A 17933-nucleotide genomic window follows, 5' to 3' on the forward strand; every position below is an offset into this window, starting at 1 on the left:
TATCTCTAATAGAGATGAAGAGTTAAGTGCTTTACTCAGGGCTATTAAGAAAACAGTTTAAGAGGGAGAATGGTATCCATTAATTTTTCATGACTGTCCGTTAAAAAAAAAAAACTATGGGAAAGCAAATAACAACCCCCTACATTTGATTTATTGAACCTAAAGATGATAATCCACAAAAATTGGAATGCATTTCTTACAGGCACCTTTATATTGTATGTGATTTACAGCCCTTATTAGGAGTACCAGTACCTGTCATGTATTTTACTTGCTTTAGCAATTTAAATGCAACATTCAGTTGAAATAATAAATAAGCAAATAAATCATATGCACATAAAATGTGCAATATTATGCTAATGTAATGCATTTATGTATATGTGGTTAAATGGCAACATATGGTATTTTCACTGGCTTATTATACTCCATTAGGCCTGAAACAAAAGATTCTCACTATTGATTTAAGTGTTGATTTCTTTGTTGATTGAGCATTTATATGAGTGGGCTGTAAAATGTCAGACAATAATGAATAATGTCTGTCACAACTTGACTCCCTGATTTATGTAAATTACTTTTGTTTATTCGACCAGATGTCCAAAACGTCCAAATATTGAGTTTGCTGTCGTGAAGTTTTTTTTTTAATTAATAATTAATCATCAATGCTGTTGTCTATTATACATTTTCAATTATTAAGTTCATCTTGTTCTTGAGAGAGTGTGTGTAACACCTACTGCAACGTAATGGCGGAGGACGTAGGTCACCAGCCCTTCTCTGACTTTGTTTGACAAGACTTGGTGAAGCCTCTGGAACTCTGGTTTTCCAATCTGAGCATAGAGGATGACAACAGGAGCATCTGGGTTTGGTCCTCCTGGGTATTTGTGATCTCCTTTAAACAGGTATGGCTTTGGTCTGAATGAGAGAGAGAGGTCAATCATCAGATCAGGTATTATTTTACTGATTTACAGTGTGACACTTGGGTTTGAGTTTAATTACCTCTCAACTGCAGTTTCGAGCATCGCTGCCAGGCTTTCAGCATCACAAGACTTCTGCCCATGGACGCTGATAAAGGCTGAGCAGCCAGACGGAGGAGGCTCATTGGACGCTATCTAAAAGTATGAATAACAGTGGGATCACTCAGAGATACATGCAGGAATATGTTTCTCTTTCTTACGAAACAAATTCATCATCGTGCTGGTACCTGTTGGAAGGAGTGTACTGTTGCAGAGTAGGCTCTCAGGGAGAGGGCGAACTTCAGCATGTTCACCTGGACGGAGCTAAGCACAGCACTGGCTTTCTTCACTATCAGGTCATAGTAGGCCTGATCTGTATCTGCATGAGGACAACAGACACACGGAGAAGTCACGTGTCGAGACTATGTTATTTCACAAGATTTCTCTAGTTCTGTTTGATTGTATCAACACTATGTCTGCAAATCTGTCAGAGCTTTTATGGTTCATCCCTTTTTAACACAGGCAGAGACACAAATGAAAAGAACAAAAAATATAGTTTGCAGCTCTGTCCTATCGTGCTACTGCTTGCCTAAGTGTTTGGCCAAAACACTGACACTGCAATTGCTGCCAAGAAGCTTGCATACACATCATAAATTCAGCTGCTCACAGCACAGAGGCTAGAAGTGAAAACTGGTCTAGAGAGGCTAAAGCGGATTTACTTTACCATCATGCTCTCCTTCTATGTTTTGATTGCCCTCAACAAAGTCCCAGAATTTCTCCTGGCTTTCCTCTGCCAGGAACTCACTGAGGAAGAAGAAGATGAAAAAGAAGATGAGGTGGCAGTTTGGTAAGATGTGCATATAAACAGTAAACATTGTGTTAAAAGCTACATTTCAGTTAATAATAAGAAGAAATAAGAGTATCTGCTGCAGATAATTTTTCATTTGCTCGCCAAGTGGGAACACAGGGTCAGTTACAGTCAACAGGATGGCCTCTGTAGCCTGTAAATATTCAGCATCTTCCTCAAGGACACATCAGTAAGACAGAAGCTTAAACTCATTAAGAAGATTTAGAAGACAGTCCCAGTAATGACCCTTCCTGCCTTCGGGACACTGATTTATCTATTTTCTGCTTTCCGAAATTTAATGTCAGCCGTAATGCTGCTAAACGACTGCTACTGTTCTGTTGTGCAGTGCAATGTTGTACCTGGCCTCCAGCAGCAGAGGAGTATCAGCCCATTTGGTTGTGAGGGTGGTGGTGACAGCTTTCGAGTCTGCAGCCCCTGACACTGCAGAGAGCAGCGACAGCAGCAGAGCTGACAGAAGCCATGTCCTCAAGCCCAGGCCTGGGGACACAGCGTTGAGAGACATTAGGTGGCAGAAGGAGGCAAAGGAGGTGATGAATCTGCTCAGCGTCTGGTTATGAACGGCACGAAAAGTCTCTTGGCTGACACATGGATATCAAAAATACAGGTGTGATTCTAACCAAAGCACATTGCAGGAACTAGATCAGGTCACATCTGACAGTTATCACACAGTGTTATATGAGCTAAGATCCCAGACTACAGAAGGATACAGAGGGATCAACTATTCAACTCATGTAATCATTCTACACATCTCTACTGTGAAAATAAATGATTTTAGACAAGCTCATATTAAAAAATGAATTGATTATGACTCCAAAAAGTGTTCATCATATAAAACACCACAGACAAATTTAATAGCTACGATTATTTTCTGCATAATCTTGCTTACATCTAATCAGACACTTCCTTGATGGCATCGTATGATAAGTAGTTAAATATTCAAAGGGCCCAAAACTTTGCACAGTGCATTATGCTGACAGTGAGTGTTGCCTGTAGTTTTTTTTTTTTTTTTTTACATTTCTGCACCTGTCCTGCTGTGCAGTGCGTAATTAATCAAAATTCCCCAACAGTTAGTACCAAATTATGCAGTGCTCTCCAAGAACATGTCTGCAAGTGTATAAGTTTATTCATATCAAATTGAAGAAAGTATGGGACGACTGAAACAAACTGCAAATTTACAACAAAGTGAAAGTGAAAGTGGGTCCTTTTTTAATTCTGTTGAGTGCTTTGTGTAAAATCCAATTTCCTGTAGCTAAAAGTATTATCCTCCATTGAACCTAGGTACATTTCAACCAACAGCACTCCAAAACCTAACAAGTTACTGTTTACAATAACATAAACACAGAGAAGATGGAACCCATGATTTCGACAAACTGATCAAAAAGACTAATCAGTTGTTTTTGTTCAATCTAAAACAATCATTTATAAGTTTATACTGCAATCATATGGTGCCAACTGTGCATATCTATTTGAAGTTGTGCCTGGAGTTTCCCTTTTAACCACATTGGTTTGAATGAGTGGGCAAAATAATAGTCACAATGCAATGCAGTTCAACAGCAACACACAGACTGCACTGCATCCTCCAAAATAAACTGTAAACAAGAGGAAACACACAAACAAACTGTGCATTACAACTTCAGTGACAGAGGGATATATTGTAGGACTGTAGAGTAAATTTGCTTAAAGGGATAGTTCAACATTTTGGCAAATTCCCCTATTGCCATAATCCCTATAGTCATAGGGAATGTGCACGTCACAACTTGTCCAGGAGAGTGTTTTGGAGTTGTTGGATTGTTGTTTGATGAGTTTGATGAGGGACAGGGGATTGTGTTACAGTAGCTGAGCAGCTGGCATCTCTGACCCACCGATCTCAAAACAAAATGCACCGATAATTAAAGGAAATGAACCTACTCCTATGACAATAGGGATTATGGCAAGAGGCCATAATCCCTAAATGTTGAACCATCCCTTTAATGAGTGAAGGATTTATTGTAGGACTGTGTGAATGATTTAAACAGTGTGAGGAGATACTCAAAGAGTCATTTAGGACATGCCCATAAGTCTATATCGTGTTATAGCAGTAAAGCGCCAGACAGTGCAAAGAGGTTGAGATGATGAAGAGGATGCAGTCCCAATCACGACATCAAGGATTTAGTAACAGCTACGTGTATTTTATAACAGAATAACATAAACAAACAGCCGGACAGTGTCTGGCCAATAGGAAGCCTCGGCGTGTCTCCTCAGTGTGGACATCCGGATTTATCTGACTGACTGACAGCAGCGCTACAACCATGAGCTAGCGGCTGACTTTATCACGCACCACGGTTTTAACGTCCATCACATTCGCACAAAGAGCTCGTGAACAGTTTGCGAACTCGCGGCCGTTTAAATTTAAAAAGAACAGACGTTAGTTTAAAAAAAAGAATGGAAAAAGCCGCAGCTAACTAACGAGCTAGCTAACTCTTCCTGCACTAACAGTGAAGCTACCTGGCTTCATTAGCTTCGCTTTAATCACAGCGATATAACGTAGAAACCTCTGAAAGAAAATGCTCCATAACGTATACTAGATACAGTTGTTCGTAGCTTTATATCAGAGAATATAAATGATTTATTCTTACCGGAGCCGGCTCCGTTGCTTCCTGCATCCATGTTCCGCTGGGAGTGGGTGGGGCCTGACAGCAGCAGCCGGCTGAGGGGGCCAAGGATGCCGCCTGTTCAAATTTCGAAACGTCTCAGACAGACTCCCAGAGCACTGGAAAACTATTCAACAACACTGAAACGTGACTTGAACAGAAAATAGCACATTTCACAGAGAGAAGTAATAAAAATAAAAATAAAAAAAACCCGAAGAGAAAGGAAAGTGAGCCTAATAAGCTATTAACTCCACAGCCTCACCCCTGCCTGCCAAACTTTTTTTAAAAAGACCATAATTAGCCTACATGTCATTTCATTTTTCTCGTTCAATTAAAAACGTTTCACTATTCACTGAATTCAGTTATTTATAAATAATCTATTAGCACAGAATATCTACAGCAAAGAAACAGGCTTGTTTAGCTTATAGCCTACTAGCTACTGTATTTTGCTGTTCTAAAAAATAAGGAGGTTTAACATTAACTTTAAAATGTTTATAAGCAGTAGCTAAATAATAGCCTAATAATAATAAGATTTATTGGTGTGTAGCCTAAATAGTAGACAGGAATAGGCCATTCATATAATTTCTCACTCAGGTGGTAGACCACAGATATTTTGAATTTACTCAGCCTTTTTTAAGTGGCTTTCAAGTGGTAGAAGTAGGCCTAGGTGACCTTGAAGTACTAAATCTATTGGCTATATAACATTTATATTCAGCAGGCTAGTGGTATATCAGTTAAGATGTGAAAAAGGTTGTTGTAGCTACCATAGACGATGTCATGCATCTGACACTGGTCTAAATTTGTTGAAATTCACATGTTATATTATCAATAGGCTCATCACATAAATAACAAGATGAGTTGAGGAAAGCAGGAAATGTAAGAAAATGTAAAATAGGTTTATTTACTGTTAAATACTGTGCCATGTAGCCTATGTGCATAAACAGCTTTGAGTTTGTGAGTTTGTATGATCCAACAAGGAAAATCAATGATCAAAGTACAAATCATAAAAACTAAAGGCGAGCATTATATTATAGATAGTATAGATTTGCCATATAAAAGAGGACAAAATGGAAAAGCCGACTTTTGGACCCTGCTGTACGTTGGGGACTTGGTGTGAAAAAACTGCACATATTAATTCGAAAAGCAGCTCATGGAAATGAGGTTTGCTGCATGCATGCCGTGATAGCCAAGGGAAATAAATCCTGTATTTAGAATAAGCCAAAACTGTCCCCTTGGTTAACAGTATTTGTTATGTGGTAATGAAAAAGTAGAGACACTTAAATCCCCCTCATTATGTAAGAGTCACCTGAGACTACTTGAGTCCATTTTGTACAATTTTACCTTGAGTTTGGGTTATAGTCTCTATCTTTTGGACAGACTGTCCCTCTGGGGGAGATTGCTAAAAATGTGCCAGGCTCCCTTTCTACCTGTTGTGTGGTCTTGACAAAAAGAAGATGAAAGGTACGGAGACTCAGTCCCAGGGTGCAGAGGCATGGGTCTTGCGTTTTCATTTACTCGCTCTGCAGCTTAAATTAAATTGGACAGCTGATCCTCCAGAGGGAGCAGTTCCAGGATTTGATTTAACATTGTATAAAAAGCAGAGACATTAATTATCCTGTTGGATTTGACCTTCACTTTGATGTGCATGCGTGGACACCTCTCTCATGTAGACACACACACACACACAGACGCACGCACGCACGCACACACGCACTGTAACACAAAAATCTGTTGCATCCTTATGCGGGAAGGCCAAAGCGTCCTCAGTGGAGAGTCCCCACAAGTATGGCTAAACATAGTCCTGACACACGCTGCCCACAGGGCCTGTTCATCTGTCAAGGAGGTGACATCTTCAGATGAATTATGGGAGATGGTTGTCATCTTCTCTGGGGTCACATAAGAAACGGTGAACCCTGGCTGTGGGCTCCCTCTCCTCACACTATCACACGTCAGCCGTTTTAGAGGTTGAAAGCCTCGACGGGGGACCAAAACGACCTCAATTAAACCTCCATTAATATTAATACATTTTGTCGTTTCACGTGAGTTGCCGCTAATTAAATGTGTCCCTGACTGTATAATGGGGGTCAGCCGGGGTCTCCTACATGAAGCTAATTCACCACATTACAGCCACCAAACACCGGGGCCAGTCTGAACTCAAATCTTAAATACAGATGGACAAGAAGGCAGACTTGGCTACCTTGGCGTTTGTCAAAGTTACACACATACATATTCAGCAAAATGAGAACTTTTTAATTAATTTTTTTATGCATTGCATTGCAACAATCTTCATTTTAATGTCCTGTCGTGTTTGCATGTGTCACTCTTGTGTATAATGGGAAAATATGCACCCCTTTAAAAGCCTTAGATTTCACATTTGGCCCTTACCCAGGTTTTGTAGCCTGCTCCATTTCTCCCACATCAACCTTTATGAGACTTTTATGTAGAGGTTAATAAGTTTACTGCGGATCAGCTCTTTGTGAGCTCCTGGGCCACAGCTCCACACGCCCACACGAACACAATCAACGCACATTTTAGATCATAATGGGATTGTTGTGGGATTCCTCACACTGGATTCCCAGTGGTCTCAGCCTGTAAGAGCTCCACACTGTCCTGTCTGCCTGCCTGGGAGGTTGGATTCTTCTTTTCAATCCTTTAATATCATGAGGGATGATTTGGTGTTGACCTGGGAGATTAGCCAAACCCGGAGTGGAAGGTCAGATAACAGCCACAGATGTCCAATCTAATCATATTTATTTTATTGCTGAAAAAGAAAAGTGCACTCCCACACTGGACTGCACTCTCTTGTTGCCCTTTGAATTTTTATTTGACAAAACAGGGTATTGAAACTCTGCAAATTGTTTGTGTATAGAGATTTATCCACATTGTATATTTGACGATGAAGGTCTAAGCTATGCCACTGCTGGAAATGACTCAGCCGGAGACAAAAGACGAAACTCCATCGTGACCGGTGCCAGTGCCAACGGGGCAATCCTCCAGAACTACAATAGCCTGGCTCTGATGCGTGTAAGGGAGGCACTCAATATGAACTTATCTGCAGAATTCCATGCTGAAAATAAGCGATAATAATGCCAGAGCTTCTTTGTTTGCATGAAAGAAGCATGGGACCGGCAATGAGGAGCTGCAGCCAGTTTGACCTCCTAATAATGGACTGCAGCCAGAGCCCATACAATCACTCAGAGCCGGATTCCCACTGCAGGAGCGAGCGGGCACTTTCTCTCAAACACTCACATGCACATGTTCAGCCAAACAAAAGCTGCTCAGCCCTCTGCAGTAGCTCAGCCATTATTGTTTGTTTAAGTCCAGCTGCACTTGAAATGACAGCGACCCAGAACTATGGGCAGGATTAAAGACTGCGTTCAGTCCAATGCACCATGTACCAGCTGCCAGAGAGGCTGCACAGCCTTCCCTTTCTCTCCTGCCACCCCTCATTTCCCTCCCGCTCTCTGTTCATATGTCAGGCACAAAAACATCCTCTCTTTTCCCTCCTGTCTTCCTTAAAGGCCCGCTCTGATTCCTCATCTCCTTTACACTCTCGCTCTTGTTGGTGCTGTCACTGAGCTCTGATCTCCCTCCAGACAAATCCCTCTGCTTGTTTCTGTCCAGGCAAATTACTTCTCTGCTCCGCCTCAGAGGTGGAGGGGGGTCAAAGTTGAAACTCACCGGACTTGTAGATGAGATGGGGGTGAAGGCCCCCGCTCTGCTCCATCTCTTTGCATGCTCAGCCAAGGACAGGGAATATTTATACCCTGCCCCTCCCTTTGCACCTCCTTCGCCAAACACCTACCTGCCACAGCAGAGAAAGACGCATATTTTTGTGCATATACGTGCGTTAGGTTAGGCCCAGAGTGTTTGCAGATTGAATTAGGCTGTAGATCACAGCTGACAGGGCTGAGGCTGTCATTAGGAGCGGGGACAGGCTGCTTTATGGGGTCACGGTCCTGTGGTTAGTGTAGGCGAGTGGTAGAAAATGTCCTCTGGTTATGGATTGGCCTGTGGATGGAGGTGTAAGAACCTGAGGGGCAAGGCTCCCACACAAGTTGTCAAAAAATTCACTAAATAAGAGTCTTAAATGAATATGTGGCTGCAGTTCAAGTGCGGTACCTCAGATGTGATTTCCAAGTCAATGGGCAATGTTTTTCATGAGTGTTCGAGCTTGATAAAAGAGCGACAGAGTGGGAAACATCATAAATGATGTGCAATGACAACCACAACACGGTCGGGTCTGTAAAAATGAAATATTTTAATTGGTGGCTTGATGATTCATTTTTGCAATCATAAGAAACAAACCCAGAATTATGCATACAGAAAGAGCCAGAGACAGACTGCACACCAATCCAAAAAAACAAAACAAAAAGAAAGTCTCTATCACACTCTCTTTAACACATAAAAAAAGAAAAAAAAAAGATGCTAGTGACACCTGGGTTGCTTCATTGTCACAAAATAAATGCTGTTAAGACATCAGATATACATAGTGATGAGACATAAAATATTTGAGTATAGCTTTACAGCTTCAATCTCTGGAATTACTCAGCGAAAAGGAGTTTTCTCTTTCACACTGTTCAGGCATTTTTGAGGTTTGCTTCAAATACGCTGAAAAATAAAACACTCTTAAAATAAAGAATCCATTTTGTTTTCTGTGTTTAGCCACACCAAATATTGGTTTGGAGCCCAAATATGGTCTAATATAAGTCTGACTCTAAATAAAAGAGGTCTCATGGGCAAAATGCCTGGAGCTGCAGCGTCTTCAGGTCTCCAGTTTCAAGAATACAATGAAGGGGAAGTTAATAAGAAACCAAAAAAAAAAGGGACATCTTCCTTTCCATATCCTTTTTTTCCCCCCCAGTCCCTATTGCGTTACTTTGAAGGCTACACAAAAAGCAGCATATTGACTCTGGATGTATCCCAAAACCTTTCATCACCCCTCCTCCCTTCGTTCTTCTCTCCTTCATGAATCATCCCTGATTTAAAAAGGAGTTGATCAAAACGAGAGACACAGGAAGGAGGATCTGGGGTGATAATCTAAAAATTAACAAAGGGCAATGGTGGGTGGTTTAACTGTTAGTTTCTCCTCCCTTTTTTACTTAAAAAAAAAACACACTCACACACACACACGCGCACAAAAAGTATTGTTAACAACAGGATGCAACATATTATTTATGGTAATGCCAAGAAAGCAGTTTGCCTGGATACATCCTCCAATTTGCCCTGTGGATGAGACTGAATCTGGACTACATTCAGCTTGATCTCCTTACTCTGTGACACGTCTTTTCCCCTTCTCACTTCTACGAACACTTCTCTCCACCTTCTCATTGGTTTTTCTCCTCTTATTGCTCGGATTCTTTGCCTGTAGACAGGGCTGGGGTCTGAGATAGATTCAATTCTAAATGGATTAAGATTTTTAACATTTGGAAACATCTTAAATTGTAGCCAACCGAAACTCGAGACTTGAAATTAAATCAACTAAGATCTAAGTATCTGACCATTGAAATAACAGGTGTAGCTTACTTAGCTTTACACCAGGTCTCTATTACGCTGGTGCTTGATGAGATTCATTAGCAACAAGCTGAATAAATGTGGATATCCTGCCAGGTGTGAAGTGCTATTTCACCAAATTCTGTCATGACAAATTAAAAATCCTAAACAATTAGGTGCACAATCATGATTCAAACTGAAGCTGGCTATCTCAACCCAACTCTGCTAATAGATTTTTCTTGCAAAGAGTAAAGACATGTCCCAAAGGCAGACTTGATTTTTTTTTTTTTTTTTTTTAAATATCCATTTACATTTTAGGTTTATATAGTAAAAAAAATATCTTCATATGTAACCAAGTCATGAGGAGCAGACAAAAACATAGGGAGGAAAAAAATGTTAAGGAAAGGGGGCGTAGTGGGGTATTATTGGCTTGCATCGCTGCGATGGTCACACTCCTGTGACATGCTATTGGAGGGACTTTGCTGCCCCGCCCTCCACCACCAAATTAAAAAAAATAATTAAAAAAATGGCAAGATAATTGGTCATGAAACCAGTCATTCACAAAACTCATTAGACTCTCTCTCTCAATCAATCAGGCACACTATTTACAAAGGCAGACACATACGCCAATCAAAGGCATACTTTACATACTATTTACATACACACACACACACACACGCGGAAACACACTCATCCACACGGACACACAAGTAGTCAGAGAAATTACTGTATTATAATGCAGACATAATAATATCTGGCAATAATTATGTTGACTATGATCCCAGTACTTAAGAGGCACTGCTACCTCGTCCTCGTCCATTCATCATCGTGGGGGTAAAAACCAACAAAAAAAATATCTCTAACGTTAATGAACTACTGGTCGCCCAGAGCTGCGTGCGCCCTTTCAGCAGGTGGGACGGAGGCTTGTTTGGAGACCGCCGCCTTTTTACAAAACAAAAACAAAAACGCAGCTCTTGGTCAACCAAAAGAAAAAAAGACAAGACAAAAAAAAAAAAGAGAGAGAGAGAGAAACTGAAAATGCCACCCACTACATTAAGGGCTCACATTGCCATGGTGACCAGTAGTTCCACAACTCCCATCTCGAGCATTCGTCTGAGTTAAGGCTTCCAAAGCGCTTGCCGCTCACACAGCACGGTTCCTGGCAACAACCTGCAGCGGACTCTCTTTCTCCTCTCCCTGCCTTTGATTTCTTCACACCTATGTGAGACTGGGGTCTGTAATTGGCTGTCATTCTCTCCAGGACTGAGACACACACACACAGACACACACACAAAAAAAAAGGAGAGAAAAGGAGAAATAATGAACTCATTAAGCGACAGGAGCTTTGGGAACCTTTAACAGAGAAACAGGCCACTTTTTGCCCCCAAGATGCAAGGCTTCAGTAATGGCTATGGTCCATTGTACGTCAATCCAATCCATTAGCTTTGACTTATAAAAACAAAAAAAAAACAAAAACAAATAAAGGAATCACTTTTCTTTAGGCAGCAATATTGGTCTCAGTGTTATTACAATTCTGCTTTTAAAAAAGCATAAAACACAAAAGGAAATACAAATGAATTCATCCTAAAATGAGAATGAGACTGTCACTATTTCATGACCAAAGCGTGTTCATGGGTGAAATGGCAGATTCTTTTTTTTTTTTTTTTTTTGAAGCAGAAAGCTTTATTACACAACTCAGTCCATCTTCTTTCTTTCTTTCCTTCCTTCCTTCCGGTAGAGTCTCTCTCATGTATTCCCACCATTTTCTTTGTTCAGCTCAGCCATTCGCATACTTTGAATGCCTTCCCAGTTCCCTCTGAAAGTGGAGCATCCAGGAAGTAGACTGGTCCTTAGCAAGGATTAGCGGGAATTCACAGACTTAATTTTATTTTCTCATGCTCCATATCAGGCCACAGAGAACGAGAGGGATACGGGAGCGGGGAGGGGAGGGGGGGAGGAGGGGGAGGAGGTGGAGGCAGGAGAGATGGATGAGATACTCAGTTGTCAGCAACTCTTAAAAATATCTCTCCTCTGCTCAGTCTGTAATGATGATGAGAGAGACAGAGTAACTCAGAGGGGGGGAAAGGGCAAGCGGGTGCTAATAACAACTGGGCAAACCTCAATAACGTGAGCTGATGCAATCGACCAAGCCCCGGTCTCCATAGCAACCACTTGGACTCTCATCCCCGCAGCCCAACTCTGCAGCAAAGTCTGTTTGTCAGTCATTTGGGTCTTTGATGCAGGCGCCACTTGTAAGTAAGAGTGTATGTGTATACGTGTTGTGTGTGTGTTGTGTGTATATGTGTATATGGGTTTTCACATTACATATGCATGTCTGTATGTTTGTTCTCATTCTGCTGCTACCAGCGGTTGATGATCTGGTTCATGTAGTCCTCGGTGGGGAGCCGGCTGCCCGCCTCCTCTGTTCTGCCTCCCTCCTCGCCCTCCTCCCGCTCCTCCCTCTCCACTTCGCCCTCCTCCAGTGTCGACACCGAGCTCTGCCGGTTGCGGGAGGGCCACAGGCTGACGCCCAGACCCAGGCCCTGGTGGCTCTGCTGCATGTGGTTCTTGATGCGCTGCTGCCGCCTCTCCTGCTGCCTGGTGTACTGGTAGCGCTGCTGGAACAGGTCCTTGGCGTAGTCGTACAGCTCCATGTCGAGCTCGTTCAACTCCTCTATGCGCTGGACCTGAGTGGGAGGGAGCAGATGAAATATTTAAGTTAACATAATAAGATGAAGACAGAGGATGGATGGAGAGGAGGATGCTGCAGACAGGAAGAGAATAAAAAATGAACAGAAAGAAAAGGTGAGAAGGTTAAAGTGATGGTATTGTCCTTTTCAACCAAATAATTAGCTAATCTATGAGACCAAAGGGACTTTGTGTCCTGTTTGTGTTTCTACAGCATCTCAATAAGCCTGAAGAATTAGTTAGTTAACCTGATGATGGCTCACCTGCTTTGTTGTACGAACACTGCTCCCTCCCGCTCTCTCTCTCTGCTATTTCATCTTGCTGATAGTAATTGGGACATCGACAACAAAGCCCAACTGTTGGAGCATCCTCTCCTTGTCTCAGCACTGATAGGCTACTAGCGGTGTCCAGAGATTTTGGTTAATAGCAACTAATCACCGATGCTCGACACTGCAAATCCAACCCAGACGGTTCATAAAGCGCTACAAGTACTGACCCCAGAGCAGCTACTAAGACCGAAAAGCTCCACGATCTATAGAACCAAAAGGAACGAAATTCAAGAAACACAGCTAAGAAGTAAAAAAAACACACAAAAAAAACCCTAATTTACATTCCTGTTTGTATTTCCATCACATCTGAGGAAGCGTGAAGATAAAAAGAACAAACACAGAGTCATCCTCTGTGGTTGATTCATTTCTGCTTTAATACATAACCACGATGCATCAATAATACTGACTAGTGCACTACAGCTTCATTATTTCTTGAATAAATTGAAGTTGCCAAGGAATATGTTTGATCATTAAGTGACATTCAGCACTGTAAAATCCACCCCAGTGGCTTCTGATACATTAGAAAGTAATCTAATCCCCAGTGCGGGAACCATTGTAGTGGTGCTGAAGTTCCTGAGAACATTATTATTGGTTCCCAATTCCAAGAAAAGTTCTTGTGATAAAAAAACACCCCACGACACAACGGAGAGAAAGAGAGATGGTGGCAATATTAAGACAACAGGAAACGTGTGTGATGTGGGCTCGGGCAGCGCGGCTGGCTTTATTGGCGCTGATCTTCTGCTGTGAGGGAATACAACATGGTGGGGGGAAAATGTGTTTAATTAAGAGAATGCCTTTGAAATCAGCGATGTAGCGCCGAATATCATTCGTGAGCGATGCGTGCCACCACAGAGGGAAGTGAAGCGACGCGCTGATGTTAGAAAATTGGAGATGTTTGATCGGCGGCACGGGGGACGTCGGCACAAAGCCAAGACGACTGCGCCGAGCCGAGCTGCCAGATTCAAAAAGTAAATATCCCTCTCATCACCTGCTGATGTAATTATTTGACTTTAAAAAAAAAAAAAAATGAAATAATGTGACAATTTCACACACTTCCTTAAGAGGCACTAAATGTGAAAGCTAATTTCAGAAACTCATTTCTTAGTCAAGATTGCCACATACAGACCGACCTGTCAGACGACATTATCACATCACATCTCTCTCTCTTTTCTCTCTTGGTCTACTTTCCCACAGCCTCTGTCAGCTGGGCGCACTTTATTTTCTCTCCTTCCTTTTTGGTTTTGATGTATAAGTCACCAGTCTGCTGTGTGCTGCAGGATTTTTTTTTTTTTTTTTTCGTTGGGAATTGAGCCTAAGAACTCCCACACTGGACCAATTGGACCAAAGTGTGAAGAACATCTTTGAAGCTGCTGTTTTTTTTCAACAGCGACAGTCATCCCAACTCATTTCACAGCAATAGAAAACCACTGTGTTTACTCTTCTGTAGTCTCTTTCTCTCATTTGCTTGTGTTTCCACGTCTCCTTTCCTCTCATTTCTGTTTGATTTATTTTCTTTCATCGTCCTTCTTCAATGGGACATGTTAAGATTTATACAAGAATAACACACAACATAGCGTATTAATCATATAAATAAGTACTTATTTGTATTATTATTTAGAGTGACCACTGTTTAAAGTGCATTCATTTACTCTCTCTCTACACAACTGACTACCAACCGTAGTATTGTCCAGGTCCACCCCCGCAGCCCGGGTGCTGTTGTACTGCATGAAGGGCCTGATGAAGCGCAACCTGAAGGTTCGCTCAAACAGGAACTGGGTTTTCCTCTGGTACTCCGTCAGCCCAAAGAAGGCCATGTCTCGCAGGTTCTTCTTGGCCGACTCCAGGAGAAGCTGGGCCCTCTTCTTCTCTGGGACCGTGGACATGTTGTAGCAGCCGACGAGGCTCAGGTCTGCCAGCATACGAACCTATAGAGACCAGAGGAGCAGGAGAGTGAGGAGGCTGGAGAAACCTGGGGATGTTTGTGATGTGTGTTTACATGTGTTTAAGAAGTGAGCGGCAGAAACACAGAGTAAAAAATGTTGTAGGAAAACACTGGTTTGGCCTTTTTTTTTTTTTTACATTTCACACACAGCTCTATCGAGGTGATCATCTAACATCTTTGTTGTTTTTAGCCTCTGTGAGGCAGTTTGTGTTGCTTTTATGCATGAAAAGTGCCATATAAATAAAATTTGATTTGATTTGATTTGATTTAACAGGAACGACCAAACATGAAAAGAAAAAGGACACATTTTCAAGACTTCATATGACAACACTTTGGTTTTCCTTATCTTATAGATTAATGTTTAGTCACATCTTTAAAAAAAAAAACAGGAAAAGTAAAAATGAAAACAGTTAAATTGATTATTAAAAATAAGCATTGTGTGTATTATGTGCTTCTATTTAAAATGTCAGTATCAGTCAACTTCCTTGGTCACCTGTTGCACTTTATAAACTGAAGGAGTCGGTTGGATCTGGTTGTGAAAATGGGAGATCACAGTACAGCCGAGTGCACAGTGGAGCTGTGGTGTTACAGGGACAGAGAGTGAATCCTACTGACTTTAGAAGAGTACACTGTGTGCACCTCAGCCTGCTGCTGGTCTATCAGGATGCTCCAAGTGTGTGTGTGTGTGTGAGTGTGTGTGCCACATTTATAAGTCATGGGACCCTGGATAATAACAACCCTAAGGCTCTGATGAGATAAGCTGGCCAACACGTTTAGGTGGGAGACTGAGATAGCATGAGAAAAGAAGGTGTGAATTCGAGGTGTTTATGACCAGCAGGCAAACTCACACTGTATGGTTATACGTACGTGTGTGTGTGTGTGTGTATGTGAGGGAGAGGGTACGTTCACATGTGTGAAACTCATCTTACACTTTCCACATCTTTTAGATTTGCAATGAATCTGAATTCAAGAAATCAAATACAAACAAGAAAAAAGAATTCAAAATTTCTCCCTTAACTTTATCTTCATAATATCAGCCCGATCTTTATAAGTTGAAAGAATAAATACGCTGTTAAAAACTCATGAATGTGTGGCTTCCAAATCCATATCCACCTACTGTGTGTTTGGTTTCTCATGTGAACATTTACCAAAACAATCTGATCTATTTTCCTGCAGAGATAAATTCCCTCTATTATTGGTATTTTCCCACAGACTTGGATTAATGGCGCTAGCTGACAATATCGGGGCTATAATCTTACTGAGGGAGAAAACAAAGTGGTCCAGCGGGCAGCAGAGAGTTCAGGTCAGGTGCAGAGATGCAGGTTGGCCTGAGCAGCAGTGATAAATGGCAGCGCAGACCGAGGCTGGAATCAGCTGATCTTTTTCAGAGATGTTTGCAACAAAAAGAAGAACAGCTGAGGATTCGCTGGCATCTTTTTTCTCCCCTCCTCCTCAGAATCAGTTTGCACGACTGCACTGGCTTCAGTTCAGGGGACTGTAACCGCAACAGTCAATGTGACAATGCTGCAGCATCTCATCCCGACTCTCTTTTACCCCTGTAGTGTACAGTTTCTGTTGTGCTATTGATTCACGTTAAAAGCTCTTTTTTTTCTCTTTTGCTCTCCCTACCTGTCTGTTGTTGGCCAGGTTGTAGGGACAGTCCATGAACTGCTGCAGGGTGCACCCCGACCAGTCGGAGCCCTCGTAGCAGGAGGGCAGCTCCTCGGGCGTCGGGGTCCGTCCATCGCACATGTGCAGGGAGGTTTTCCACGTGGCGCCTCGCTGCACGTGTCTCCACTCGCTGAGGTATCGAGACACGGGGTCCCTCAGCAGAGTGATGTAGTAGAACTTCCTGTTCGGGGAGAAGAGGAAAAAGCTCAGTCAATCAATATGGAAAAAAAAACCCTGCATTAAGGAGACAGAAATAAACCCAGACACAAATAGAACAAGCTCATGAATTTTCATGCGTTTCACTCGCAACTGACTTTATTGACTTTTGACTTTTTGTTTTCTTTTGGGAGTAATTTCTTGATTATTCAGATTAAGTGGGAAAAAAAGAAACATAGCTAGATGAGCAAAAGGAAGAGGAGATAAAAACTCAACACTGCATCACATGTCATTCCCTGCTCATCCATGTGGTGGCAGTGTTCACAACGCTTCACTGCAGCAGCTCATTCTCCCTCCTCTCGACTCAGTAGGAGGAAGGCTATACAGACTGAGGCTGTCACACCTAATACCACATTATTTGCATTTACTAGAGGCGGTCGTGTGATGCGCAAGGAAAAACTGGGCAGCGGATGAGAAGTGAAACTACAAATGAGCAGGAGGAGGAGAAGAAGGACGGAGGAGGAGGAGGTGAGGAGGGGAGGAGGGGAGGCAGAGAGTTGATTTGTCAGGCAGAGGATCAGGTCAGTGTTCAGGCCACACTGTGCAGGAAAAGAAACTGCTGGCACAAGCACATCTCATTCTGCAACACACACACACACACACACACACATCACCACACAGCAAATATCCTTAGGTCTCAGACTCTGATACACACACACACACACACACACACACACACGCACACACACACACTGCAAACATCCTTCCTCTTGCCTCACACTTGCACAGAGTATTAGGTCTGCCTCCGAGAGATGACTCATCCCACATCTGAGATTTGGATGGGACCGATTTTGTACAGAGTGTGTGTGTGTGTGTACAATGTAATGGTGCATAGCACAGTTCAATGTCTCTCCAGAGGGGACACACACACACACACACACACACACACACACACACACACACACACACACACACACACACACACACACACACACGAGCAGAGACCTTTCCAGGCCTTCACACTCCAGCTAATTACTGCAGTCTAATCAATCAACACATCCTCATTAACCACACACACATACACACACACACACACACATGCACACGCACACTAATATGCAACCTGTGTACTGTAGCTATGGGCCTGCAGTGTGTGTGTGTGTGTGTGTGTCTGGGAATGATGGTATGGATTTGTCTAGTCAAGATACA

General features: G+C 42.3%; 2 protein-coding genes across 2 annotated transcripts in view; both read right to left on the reverse strand.

The window, feature by feature from the left end:
* Nucleotides 1-4475, reverse strand: part of uggt1 (UDP-glucose glycoprotein glucosyltransferase 1) — a 30528-nt gene extending 26053 nt beyond the window's left edge. The window contains exons 1-6 of the mRNA XM_085767058.1: nt 4431-4475; nt 2154-2292; nt 1672-1751; nt 1196-1326; nt 991-1103; nt 729-906 (exon numbers count right to left, since the gene is read on the reverse strand). Coding sequence (XP_085623184.1) covers nt 729-906; nt 991-1103; nt 1196-1326; nt 1672-1751; nt 2154-2292; nt 4431-4461 — 672 coding nt within the window. The 5' untranslated portion in view covers nt 4462-4475. The remainder of the gene's footprint in view (nt 1-728; nt 907-990; nt 1104-1195; nt 1327-1671; nt 1752-2153; nt 2293-4430) is intronic.
* Nucleotides 4476-11586: 7111 nt separating this feature from the next.
* Nucleotides 11587-17933, reverse strand: part of hs6st1a (heparan sulfate 6-O-sulfotransferase 1a) — a 58196-nt gene continuing 51849 nt past the window's right edge. Inside the window, exons 2-4 of the mRNA XM_085767784.1 lie at nt 16527-16749; nt 14632-14880; nt 11587-12625 (exon numbers count right to left, since the gene is read on the reverse strand). Of these exons, the coding sequence (XP_085623910.1) occupies nt 12299-12625; nt 14632-14880; nt 16527-16749 (799 nt within the window). The 3' untranslated portion in view covers nt 11587-12298. The remainder of the gene's footprint in view (nt 12626-14631; nt 14881-16526; nt 16750-17933) is intronic.

This window comes from Trachurus japonicus, chromosome 22 (assembly GCF_045865225.1).
Source record: "Trachurus japonicus isolate A0001 chromosome 22, Traja_1.0".
Taxonomy (NCBI): Eukaryota; Metazoa; Chordata; class Actinopteri; order Carangiformes; family Carangidae; genus Trachurus; species Trachurus japonicus.